The sequence below is a fragment of the Saimiri boliviensis genome, chromosome 5, assembly GCF_048565385.1.
Source record: "Saimiri boliviensis isolate mSaiBol1 chromosome 5, mSaiBol1.pri, whole genome shotgun sequence".
NCBI lineage: Eukaryota > Metazoa > Chordata > Mammalia > Primates > Cebidae > Saimiri > Saimiri boliviensis.
Window position 1 is genome coordinate 58,471,227 of NC_133453.1, and position 12,912 is coordinate 58,484,138.

A 12,912-nucleotide genomic window follows, 5' to 3' on the forward strand; every position below is an offset into this window, starting at 1 on the left:
CTCAAATGGTTTCTAAGTAGCAGACAAAAAGATGATTTTGACACAAAGAGAAAAAAAGCATGCATTTTGGGCTATCTTTTCATGGCATTTTATTTCTTGGAGTTCTTGTTTTACTTTAGCAATTCTGAATATAATGGTGGAATCTTTCCAACACTTCCCTCCATGCCAAGTGGATGTTCTTAGGACACTGTTTGTCTTCCTTGGTACTTAAATTCCCAGGGTCATTCACTGACTGCCTTACATCAGAAATAGAAAGATGGGTGTCCCTACAGGTATGCATTTGACATAAATTGGGTGGTTGGCTATAAAAACTGGTGGTTATGGTTTATGTTTTTTTATGTGATTTGGACATTATAAAGGAGTAACACTGAGTTTTATCACTATTATAATTTTTAAGAGTATTGCTGATTTGGGGAGTGTTTTATGTGTTCTTTGGATATTTGTAAGTAATGCTATTTTAACAAGTCTTGTTTAGAAGACACAGTAGTTTAGAAGACACAGTATGCTGCCAAAACTCTGGTCATTGTATAGGAGTTCTAGCATTCTAATTCATTCTAATGGGATGAGGAAGTCATGTGTGGGATATATTTAATATGAGGACTCTTTGCCTAGTCAGGGCTTTAGATAGAGAATGGGAACAAGAACTAGGCAGGAAGTTTTCAAGCTGAACATGAGACAGTGTGCCTTTGAAGCCATTTACCTCCTGGAGAGAGACACCCAGAGGGAGAGTGTTTAGTAAATTAATCCACTGAGCCAACAGACTAAGCCGCTGAATTATGGTCAGACTCAAATGGATCAGATGTGGGGAAGCCTGTATTTGAACTGCTGGCCATTAGGAATGGTGTTTGTTGCTATGGGAACTGGTGCTAAGGAACTATACTGAGAGACTCTGATTAAAAGGGGGAGGGGGAATGGAGAAAAACTGAGAGGACATAAAAATAAAAAAGCAATCCAGTTGTTGTAAAACAAGGCTCAATCCACATACTGATGGCTGTGAACCATATATTCCTATAGAGTTTGCATAAATAAATTCATGCTTTCCAATTAATTTGAGGAGAATAAAATATTGCCGAGGGACTGTTAATTTCTATGATATTTCAGGCAGAGAACCAAAGTGTAGGTGCCGTTTTCATGAGAATTTTAGATATGCTTGACTAGGAAGTCATTACATCACGTTTATCTGTTTGGATGTGGGAGACATTAACAGCCTTATGAATATTCATGGTGTCTGGTTAATTAAGTTAATTGTTCTGCAGAAGTGCTTGCACTTCCAAGGACGATTTTTTTTTTTTTTCTTTTTTTTTCTTTTTGCCTCTGTAGTTTCTGACTGGTATTTCATCAGTAATTCCTTTTATGAGCTGCTACTTCTGTCCTTACTTTTTGTATTTGGAACATTTTAGCAGCTCTGGGGAGGGAGTGGTGGGCAAAGTTTCTGGTAGTGTTAAGAAAAATAACTTTCAGGCTAATTAAAATGTTTACCTTGAGGTAGAACATTTATAGCTTTTGTGAGAACATTAAAATTACACCATTGTTATTTATGTGAGCAGCATGTTCTTTTGGCATGTAAACATCTTTTCAAATAGAGTGCAATTTCCTGAAACAAAATGTAATCCATCTTTCAGATTATCCCAACAAAATATAGAACAATCTATCATTTTGCAATTTTACATACACTTTTTCATAAACTTTCTTTTTTTCTTCAGAGTGTCAAAACCACATTTAAAGGCTAAGGTACAGATTAATGAATAGTCAATGACTAAAATAATTTTCCTGCTTGTAGTCATTTCTGTTATCCCTGCCAACTTCTACAGAATTAGAGAAAAGTTGCAAAGCCTGAGAGGACATAAACATTTTTTAAAGCCATCTTTAACATTCTAAAAAGAAAGTGTACTTGGGCATACTCAGCATACTTCAAACTCACAAGGAATAAACAGTCTTTATTTTCTTAAGTCATGCTATGTGTCATTCTCTATTGTATATGATATTATGTTTTTAAATAATCTTTCTAGAGGAATGCTTTTATGGTCTACTCCTAAATAACCATGATAATGGAAGAAAAGTGTTTCATGGAGTACTGTACTCCATCAATAATCCTAAATATCTCACTCTAATGATGTGTTCTCTTCTAAAACCTTTACCACAAATCTGATTGGGAAGCACAATGGATTGACTTGTTTCCTCCTTTTTTTCCCAATCCTTTCCACATTATTAGCAATTATATGGTCAAAGGCCAGGCTTGAGGGCTGCAAGATCACTGGAAAGGCCTGGATAAGTATCCACAGAGTAACAGGTTTCTATACTACTTGTTCTCAAAACTTAGGGTTCATAGACTCACCTTGTGAACTTGCTAAAACAGAGACACCTGGGTCTTCCCTCCTCCACACACATTCCGATTTTTTGAGTTGGAGGTAGAACCCAGGAATGTATGTTTTTAAAAAGCTCCCAGGTAATGATGCTGCTTGGACCATGCATTCCAGAGGAGTTTCTCACCAAGTCACTGTGCATACAAACCACCTGGAGATCTTATAAGTTGCAGACTGATTCAGTCTGTCTGAAATGGGACCTAATAGGTAACATTTTAAAAATAATATATTTTTTTACTTTCATTAATACTTCCATTAATTACTGTTTTAATACCCGTTATCCTTATTTATTTTTAAATTGACAAAAATTTTATTGTGTACAATGTGATGTATTGAAACTTACACATTGTGAAATGGCTAAATAAAGATAAACATGCATAAAATTGACATAATGATCACATACTTATTTTGCATTGAGAACACTTAAAATTTCTCTTAGAAATTTTCAAGTATATAATGCATTGTTATTAACTATTGTTTTAGTCTGTTCTCATGCTGCTGTTAAGAAAATATCCAAGACTGGGTAATTTATAAGGGAAAGAAGTTTAATTGACTCTCAGTTCAGCATGGCTGGGGAGGCCTCAGGACACTTAAAACCATGGTGGAAGGCAAAGGAAAAGCAAGGTACATTCTTCACAAGGTGGCAGGAAGGAGAAATGCTGAGTAAAGTGGGGAAGAGTCCTTTGTAAAACCATCAGTTGTCATGAGAACTCACTCGCTGTCACAAGAACAGCAGCAGGGACTCGCCCCCATGATTCAGTTACCTTCACCTGGTCTCTCCTTTGACATGTGGAGAATTAGGGATTAAAATCCAAGATGAGATTTGGGTAGAGACACAAAGCCTAACCGTATCAACTATGGTCACCAGGTTATAAAACAGATGTCCTGAAAGCATTCCTCTTTTACTGAAATTTTGTATCCTTTGACCAATATCTCCCCAGTCCTTCCCACACATTAGCCCCAGTAACCACCATTTTACTCTTTGCTTTTATGAGTTTAAGTTTTTCAGATTCTACATAAAAGTAAGATCATATCGTATTTATCTTTCTGTGGCTGGCTTATTTGACCTAGCATACCATATTCCAGGTTCATCCATGTGTTGTAAATGACAGGACTTCTTTAATTCCAAAATAGTGATCCATTGTGTATATAAACAAGCTGACCATCCCTAATCTGAAAACCTAAAATCCAAAATGCTACAAAATTAGAAATTTTTGAGTGCCAGCATGATACCACAACTGGAAAATTCCACACCTCATGTTATGGGTAGCAGTCAAACTGCAGTCAAAACTTTGTTTTATATAAAAAATTTAAATATTAAAAATTTAATATTAAATATTTAATTATCAATTAAAATAAATTAATATCAATTAATATTAATTTTAAATATTAAAAATTTAAAAATTATCTTCAGGCTATATCTAAAAGATGTATAAAAATTAAATTTATGTTTAGACTTGGGTTCCATCCTCCAGATATCTCATTATGTATATGCAAATACCTGAAAAGTTGAAATCTGAAACACTTCTGGATTTTAGATTATGGATATTCAAACTTTACCACATTTTCTTAATGGACACTTAGATTTATTCTGTATCTTGGCTATTGCCATTAATACAGCAACAAATATGGGAATGAAGATACCTTTTTGACATAATGATTTCATTTCCTCTGGATACATACCCAGTAGTAGGATTGCTAGATCATATGAAAATTCTAATTTTAATTGTTTGAAGAACCTCCATACTGTTTTCCGTAATGGCAGTACAAATTTACATTGCCACCAATAGTGTTCAAGTTTTTCTATACATTTCCTCTAACATTTGTTATGTTTGTTTCGTTTTGTTTTTGTCTCTTTGATAACAATTGTGAGTTGATATTTCATTGTGTTTTTAATTTGCATTTCCATGATGATTAGTCATACTGGGGATTCTTTCATATGCCTATTGGCCAGTTATTTGTATGTCTTCTTTGGAGAAATGACTATCAGGGGCCTTTGCTAATTTTTAAGTGAGGTTATTTACTTTCTTGCTATTGAGTTATTTGAGTTCCTTACATAATTTGGATATTAACCCCTTATCAGATGTGGGGTGCAAATATTTTCTCCCATTTCATAGGTTGTATCTATTGATTGTTTGCTTTGTTGTGGAGAAACTTTTTCATTTGATGTAATCTGTGTCTGTTTTCACTTTTGTTGATTGTGCTTTGAGAGTCAAATCCAGAAAATAATTACCTAGATAAGTGGCATGAAGCTTTTCTCCTATTTTCTTCTAGCAGTTTTATGGTTTCAGGTATTACATTTATGCCTTTAAACTTTTTGAGTCTATATATATATATATATATATATATACACACACATATATATACACACACACACACACATATATAGACATATATATATATATATATATATATATATATATATATATGGTGTGAGATAAACTTCTAATTTTATTTTTCTGCATGTGGCTATCTAGTTCTTTTAATACCATTTATTGAAGAGAGCGTCCCTTCACAATTAAATTTTCTTGATATTTTTGTTGAAAATCCATTGACCATAAATACTTGGGTTTTATTTCCAGGATCTGTATTCAGTCCCAGTTGTCCATGTGTCTTTTTTATGCTCGTACCATGTTTTGATTTCTATTTTGGTGTATATTTTGAGGTCAGGTATTATAATGCCTCTATACTGGTTTGGCTTCTTGGATTTTTTTTGTATTTCCATGGAAAGTTTAGATTTTTTTTTCCATTTATGTCCCCCACCCCCCCCCAAAAAAAAGCCTTTGGAATTGTGATAGGAATTGCATTGAATTTGTAGATTGCTTTGGGTGGTATGAAAATTTTAACAATATCTTTCCATTTATTTGTGTCTTCTTCAGTTTCTTTTATCAATATTTTTAGTTTTCAGTGTACAGGCCTTTCAAGTTTTTGGTTACATTTTTGTTATTTTTAAATTTTAAGTTCTGGAATACATGTACAGGTTTGTTACATAAGTATACATGTGCCATGGTGGTTTGCTGCACCTATCAACCTGTTATTTAGGTTTTAAGCCTCACATGCATTAGGTATTTGTTCTAATGCTCCCCCTCCCCTTGTCCCCCTCCCCCTGACAGGCCCTGGTGTGTGATGTTCCCCTCCCTGTGTTCATATGTTCTCATTGTTCAACTGCCACTTATAAGTGAGAACATGTGATGTTTGATTTTCTGTTCCTGCGTTTGCTGAGAATGACAGACCTTCATCCATGTCTCTGCAGAGGACATGAACGAATTATTTTATATGGCTGCATAGTATTCCATGGTGTATATGTGCCACATTTTCTTTATTCATTCTGCCATTAATGGGCATTTAGTTTGGTTCCAAGTCTTTGCTATTGTAAATAGTGCTGCAATAAACATATTTGTGCATGTTTCTTTATAGTAAAATGATTTATTAACTTTTGATATACATCCAGTAGTGGGATTGCTGGTCAAATGGCATTTCTGGTTCTAGGTCCTTGAGGAATTGCCATACTGTCTTCCACAATGGTTGAACTTATTTACATTCCCACCAACAGTGCGCAGGTGTTCTTATTTCTCCACAGGTTTGCCAGCATCTGTTGTTTCCTGACTTTTTAATAATTGCCATTCTGACTGATGTGAGACAGTCTTTCATTGTGATTTTGATTTGCATTTCTCTGATGATCAGTGATATTTAGCTTTTTTTCAGGTTTGTTTGCCACATAAATGTCATCTTTTGTGAAATGTCTGTTCATACCCTTTGCCCACTTTTTGATGAGGTTGTTTTATTTCTTGAAAATATGTTTAAGTTCCTTCTAAATTCTGGATGTTAGACCTTTTTGTCAGATGGGAAGATTGTGAAAATTTTCTTCCATTCTGTAGGTTGCCTGTTCACTCTGATGATGTTTTTTTTTTTTTGTTTTTTTTTTTTTTTGTTTTGTTTTTTGCTGTGCAGGGATTGTTTTCTTGATTTCTTTTTCAGATAGTTGTAAGTGTGTAGAAATACTAATGATTTTTGAATGTTGATTTTGTGTCCTGCAGCTTTACTGGGTTTGTTTATTAGCTCTGATGATTCATTGGTGGATCCTTTAGGGTTTCTTAAATAAGATCATGCCTACAAACAGAAGCAATTTAGCTTACATCTTTATGATTTGGAAGACTTTTGTTTCTTTCTCTTGCCTAATTGCTCTGGCTAGAACTTCCAGTACTATTTTAGTTCCATGGAAAGTTTATACCCGTTTTCACAGTGGTGAAAACGGGTATAATGTCTTCTTGAGGAAGAAGACATTGTCTCTCAACTCATGAGAGTCACATTTTAATAAGCACTCAAGTGTTGTCATTCCTGTTGACAGTAGGCCATACTCTGAGTAACAGAGGTCACAGCATAACTTGTCTTTTGGTGAATCAGTTGGCACCAGTTTGCCAATTTGTTAAAATAAACTTTGCATTGGTAGTACTAGAACTCTGGTTTAATTATGCTTATTTATTAATAATAAATATGCTTATTAATTCTTAGGTAGGTGCCTCATAAAAATTATGATTTTAATGATCTCTTGGTTGATAATGGCTAAGCTGCCTTAGCTTCTCTAATTTAGCAACCCAAATACATATCAGTTCAAAGTAACAAAGCAATTATATATGATCACATAAGAATGCTTCTAATTAACAAAATCCAGAGGACTGGCCTTTGCCTTGATAACTGGAACACACTGCATCCATGCTTTCACAGCTCTCAGCTATTATTGGACTTCCTTGTCATATTCTTTCATTCAAGAAAAATTGTAGCTTCATTCATTCTATTTTTAATAATTTTAAATTCTCTTTAGCCTCCTGGGAATGAGAGGGGCTAGCTGGTATTTCCCCCTGTATCTCAGATTTCAGTCGTACATAAACATTAAAGGGGCCTGACTTGGGGAGCTCTTTGCCTCTGTACATTGGTGGGGAAAATACAGGTGTGTCTTAAATTATTCTAATGATCATGAAAATTAGAATCTTCATATTGGGAAATACCATGGAATTAAACATTTTCTTCAATGTAGGAGACATTTGTCAGATAATAGAGGGAATTCTCATTAGGCTAAGAGATTACTTCTAATATTCATTAAATATATTTGGAGTATATCTTTTGTAGTTTATAGTTATTTTATAATTTTTCTCAGTTATTGTTTGGGTTATTTTCTTTTTTATTTATGTTTGCATTTGTCTCTGTTCTCGAGAGGCACCCTTTTGCTGTTGATCCTCATTTTGATATAGAAGCTAAAAACCCATTCATTAAGGTTGGATGGAGTGAGCTTTGATACAGCTAGCATTTGGAAGGTAGAAAATAGACATCCATAATTTTAAAAAGCTGTAAGCAGATACTAAAAACTATTTTTGAATTTCTAAGTTAATAATCAACAAATAACTGGGCAGATATTTGATATGCATCTATACTGTGAATGAGAACTTAAACTTCCACTAGTATTTTCATTAACTTTGCTGATTATAAATTTTTGTTTTATTTTTCATCTCAACATTGCAGAATGACATCTATATAAAATAAGAGCAAATGTTAATTTAAACTCATTCTACCCTGATAGTGCATGTTTTAAAATTGCTTTGGCAGGATCTACCAATGTATTGGCACATTCTCTTCATGGAGTTCCTCATGTGGTAACTGCAACATTGCACATTATAATGGGTAAGAATTCTTCCAAAGCAGTTCATATGTTATAAGCAAATTTTGATTTATTTAAGGAAGGCTATCTTATTTCCTTCAGACTTTAAGGAAAGGCAGGCTCTTTGTCTCTGAAAGTAGAGAAATGTTTGACTAAAAAACCAAAAGTCAATGCTTTACTATTTGGACTGCGTATCTTTTCATAATACTTGCCTTGTCAAGAGTAATACATGAAGTTTTACTATAATCTCTATAGAAAAAATAGTGATGCTCAAAATAATAATTTTATAACCAGATTAAGAAAATTAATGCGTACTCCTTACGTATATCCAACACTGATGTCGGATTTACCAAGACTCTAAGACTAGGATTTTGTTATGAATGAAAACACATATGGGAAAATAATTTCAGCCAGTATATGTCTGTAGATATTTTATTATCCCAATTGGTGGAAAGTGTATAAGCTTAGGTATATCTAATGCCAAACTACTGTTAAATCTAAGTTTACTTGGCCCATCTACTTCATTTCTTTGACCATGTTTTATAGGAAATAGCAATAAGCTGAAAAATTTACTACTCTGACTTTCTTTACTAATACCTGAACAAGTTAAAAATGGCAATTGCTTCCGGGCGTGGTGGCTCAAGCCTGTAATCCCAGCACTTTGGGAGGCTGAGGCGGGTGGATCACAAGGTCAAGAGATCAAAACCATCCTGGTCAACTTGGTGAAACCCCGTCTCTACTAAAAATACAAAAAATTAGCTGGGCATGATGGCTTGTGCCTGTAATCCCAGCTACTCAGGAGGCCGAGGCAGGAGAATTGCCTGAACCCAGGAGGCGGAGGTTGCGGTGAGCCGAGATCGTGCCATTGCACTCCAGCCTGGGTTACAAGAGTGAAACACCATTTCAAAAAAAAATGGCAATTGCTGTAGTTATAGGTAAAGGGAGCTTAAGAGAAAGTGAGGATGTTTATGGTCTACAGCAGGCGTCCCCAAACTTTTTACACCGGGGGCCAGTTCACTGTCCCTCAGACCGTTGGAGGGCCGCCACATACTGTGCTCCTCTCACTGACCACCACCTTCCTGAAGTGCGGCGGGGGGCTGGATAAATGGACTCGGGGGGCTGCAGTATGGGGATGCCTGGTCTACAGTACCTTGAGATATTCTCCTATAAATCAGTGAATATGCTGTCTTACATTTGCTGTTTTGATAGAAGTCCTACTGTACTCACTAATGTTTAATATAATATTCAAGGGCAGGTACAGCTGGTCGATGTCTGCACCTTCAGCACCACTGGAAAGCTTCTTCGCTTTGGGTTCTCAGCCATGTTTGGCTTTGGTGGAAGAACTTTGGCTCTGGCAGAAAAATATCGATGGATGTCCCCTAACCAAAGGAGAGATTTTGCTGTCGTTAAGGCACTGGCAAAACTTAAGTAAGTCTTTTTCTTAAACCAAAAATTTTGTATCCCAGAGTCAATGACTGTTAATAGCAAATTTCATTATATTTTAGGCCAGAAGACTGTGAAATATCATTTTTACCATTTAACAGCTCTGATGATGTGCAAGAAAGGTAAGTAAAAACTCAGTGTAATACAGATAACCTATATCTTTCTTTAAAGCAGAAAACATTCTGACATAAACAATTGATCAGACTTAGGATCTTTGATTATTTTTCTAACACAGTACTAAAGAATATAGAATTATAGACTCCTAGGGATCCTCGTAAGCAAACAACCACTCATCAGCCTTTTTCTCTTTTCCCTCCCTCCCTCTTTTTCTTTTCTTTCTTCCTTCCTTTTCTTTCCTTTTTTTTTTCCTTTCCTTTCCTTTCCCCTTTTCTGTTTTCCTTTCCCCTTCCTTTCACTGTTTATTGAGTGACTACTATATGCCAGGCACTCTGGATACAACAATGCACTAAAAAATGAGCAAAACATACAGTTTTGTCCCTCGTGAGAGTTTTGGTCTAGTTTGTAATACGAATATTAAAGCTATATTAAAAAAGGGTTATAGTCTTTAAAGAAATAGAAAATTATTGTTCCTTATAATACTAGTTTACCTTTAAAAGAATCAACACATTATAATGTTGGCAGCAACAAAATTGTACACATAGTTTTACTATCTAATTAAGAAAGTAATATATGTAATGATGGGTTCTCTGATTTTCTCATATTTAATAGATTTGTGTGTGTGTGTGTGTGTGTGTGTGTGTGTGTGTGTGTGTGTTACCTGTTTTATGTCTTTGTTTTGTTTTCTTACTTTTAGGAGGGAACAGGGATCTCCCAAATCTGGTGAGTCCAAAAGCATCTCCTTGAGAACTATGCCAGGTTCTGTTGACATTTTGCTCTGGTGAGGGAAAATAACCAATCACTTCCATTACCTTTAGACTGTAATGATCAGTGGCAAATGATCCAGGGTCAGTTCTTGAATGTCAGCATTATGGCAATTCCTTGCCTGTGTTCAGTGGCACCTAGAGGCTTGGCACCGAATACCAGGTGAGTAAGCATTTTTATTGAATCACTGATACATTTCTTATAAACCAATTTTTTTCCAGTATACACGACTAACTATTGGTTAGCTAGAAACTTAACAGGTGGTTTCTCTTTGTATATTAGAGATTCTAAGGGATTTGTCACAGGTTGAGAAGAACTGTTGAACTGGAATAATTAGCAGATGATCATTGACTATTTAAGGTCACTGAGGATAAAATAATATTTTTAAGGTTTTATTGACAGAATTTTAACCTATGCCTACTTTGCTTGATTTATTCATTTAGCTATTGAGACCATTATATTAAATACTGATATTTTTGTGACTGCCTTTGCTTTCCAACTTTAATGCAAACATAAATATCCTTAGCATGAAAAGCCCACATATGTATATTTGATACTGCATTAGTCTGTGTTCATGCTGCTTATAAAAACATACCCAAGACTGGGTAATTTACAAAAGAAAGAGGTTTAATGAACTTACAGTTCCACGATGCTGGGGAGGCCCCACAATCATGGTAGAAGGTGAAAGGCAAATCTCACATGGAGGCAGATAAGAAAAGAGAGCTTGTGTAGGGAAACTTCTGTTTTAAAAACCATTGGATCTCATGAGACTTATTATCATGAGAACAGCACAGGAAACACCCACCCCCGTGATTCAATTATCTCCCATGGTGTCTCTCCCACAACACATGAGAATTATAGGAGCTATAAGATGAGATTTCGATTGCGGACATGAAGCCAAACTGTATCAGATACTTTTAGTCAAAGGAAACATTTCAGTTTTATTTAATGTGAATAGTAGTGCACAAGAATCTCCTGCCCACATTTTCAATTGAATGAAATATAAAACATCTTACATGTATAAATTTATCCATAGGATAGGCATTCCTTCTCTTGCACATTCTTCTTAAACAGCTGTCCATTATGGGCCTGAAAATATTTCTTTCCTAAATCCAATCCTGTAGAGCATAGGAGAAAGGATTATGAATGTTGTAAAATATAGTCAATAAACAGGGAAATACTCTAAGTCAGAGAAGAAAAAAGAGAAACTACAAACTTGGATATTGAAAACTCAGATGGTAAAGTCCTCATTAATAACATCTAGTGCTAAAACTTGTAAGGAGTATTTTGTATCTTGTGTGATTTAGAAATTGAGCCTGGTTGGTTTCCCCACACACCTTCAGAAATCCCAGATAGCTATGTGCTGTCCTAATGTAGTTTCCCTGACTACACTTGAAGACTTGGCTAGCTGACCAAGCAATGGATATCTAACCCCGTTTGCTCAAGGACCTTCTTGGGAGCATAGTCCTGCTTTTCTGGGAGCAGTTGATTCATAGCTCCTTCAAAGCCACTCATAAATGTTCAGCTTGACTGGAATTCCACTGTTGACTCTCCAGGCTTAAATTGGTATTGATGAATTTTTCAGAAAAGGATGACTAATTAGAGATTTCTTCTGTGGTTTATAATCACAACATGGCATCTTTGCAAAGGCCTTTAGATCAAGCCTCGGTTGACCAGAGATTTTTCAGAAATGTAGCTTCTGATGAATCAGGATGATTGAACAGGAGACTTCATTTTCTGCTTTTTCCTGCACCATGATAAATAATAATTTATGTTAAAATATCTCAATGCAAATTGCTGATAGGAACTAATATTTTTATATTCTATGTATTCTAAAATTGAGTGTGTTCATATATGTGAAACATTTAATGCAGTGCCAGCCATGTAAGTTGTGTTTCTATTTTAAGTAAATATTGCAAAGCAGGCATAGGATAATGCTTTTAATGTTTATAAAATTATGCAATTAAAAAAATAAACGATGCACAGTAATGCTACCATTAATATTTTGGTGCTATTTATTTTTAATTGGGAAGAAGAGGCGTGATGGAAGGACTAGTGAGCACAGAGTATTGGTGCTGATGACCATTTTGTTTTTCTCTGTGTGCCTTTGAACAAATCACTTAAACTTGGAGTTGTCTTTTCCTTCTATGTGGAATGAGTAAATGATGAGATAATCTCTAAGGTCCTTTATAGCTCTAACCTAAGCTTCCATAAGATACCAAGAGCTCTTTCTTATGTTGTTGTTATTCTTAGATTAACTTCATGTTTGCACTGAAATCAAGCTAAAAGTCATTTGTATGTATTTCTGCAAACTGCCTTCTATAGCTCGATGCATTTGTGAGTGGCTGTTTTGGCACTAAATCACACCTCTGAATTTTCAGTCTCTTTTATTGGATGGAACAGTTATGCAAGATTAAAATGTTCAGTCATTTAACTGAACATGTGTGGCAGCATTTGTTCACTCCATTTCATCCATCCAAAGGCCACTTTGATTTATTTCATTTCCTATGTCATTTGGACCTTGTGTCTATAAATAAATATTTAAATCACACTAGATTTTAGAAAATGTTG

General features: G+C 35.0%; 1 protein-coding gene across 9 annotated transcripts in view; it reads left to right on the top strand.

The window, feature by feature from the left end:
- The window catches only part of CERKL (CERK like autophagy regulator), a 145,101-nt gene that overhangs the window by 101,411 nt on the left and 30,778 nt on the right, over positions 1 to 12,912 (top strand). For 8 of the 9 annotated variants that reach the window (XM_074399392.1, XM_003921805.3, XM_074399390.1 and 5 more), the window contains 5 exons: positions 7,965 to 8,039; positions 9,267 to 9,444; positions 9,522 to 9,581; positions 10,274 to 10,299; positions 10,395 to 10,503. In XM_074399392.1, the coding sequence (XP_074255493.1) occupies positions 7,965 to 8,039; positions 9,267 to 9,444; positions 9,522 to 9,581; positions 10,274 to 10,299; positions 10,395 to 10,503 (448 nt within the window). The remainder of the gene's footprint in view (positions 1 to 7,964; positions 8,040 to 9,266; positions 9,445 to 9,521; positions 9,582 to 10,273; positions 10,300 to 10,394; positions 10,504 to 12,912) is intronic. The other variant, XM_074399391.1, reaches the window with a different exon arrangement.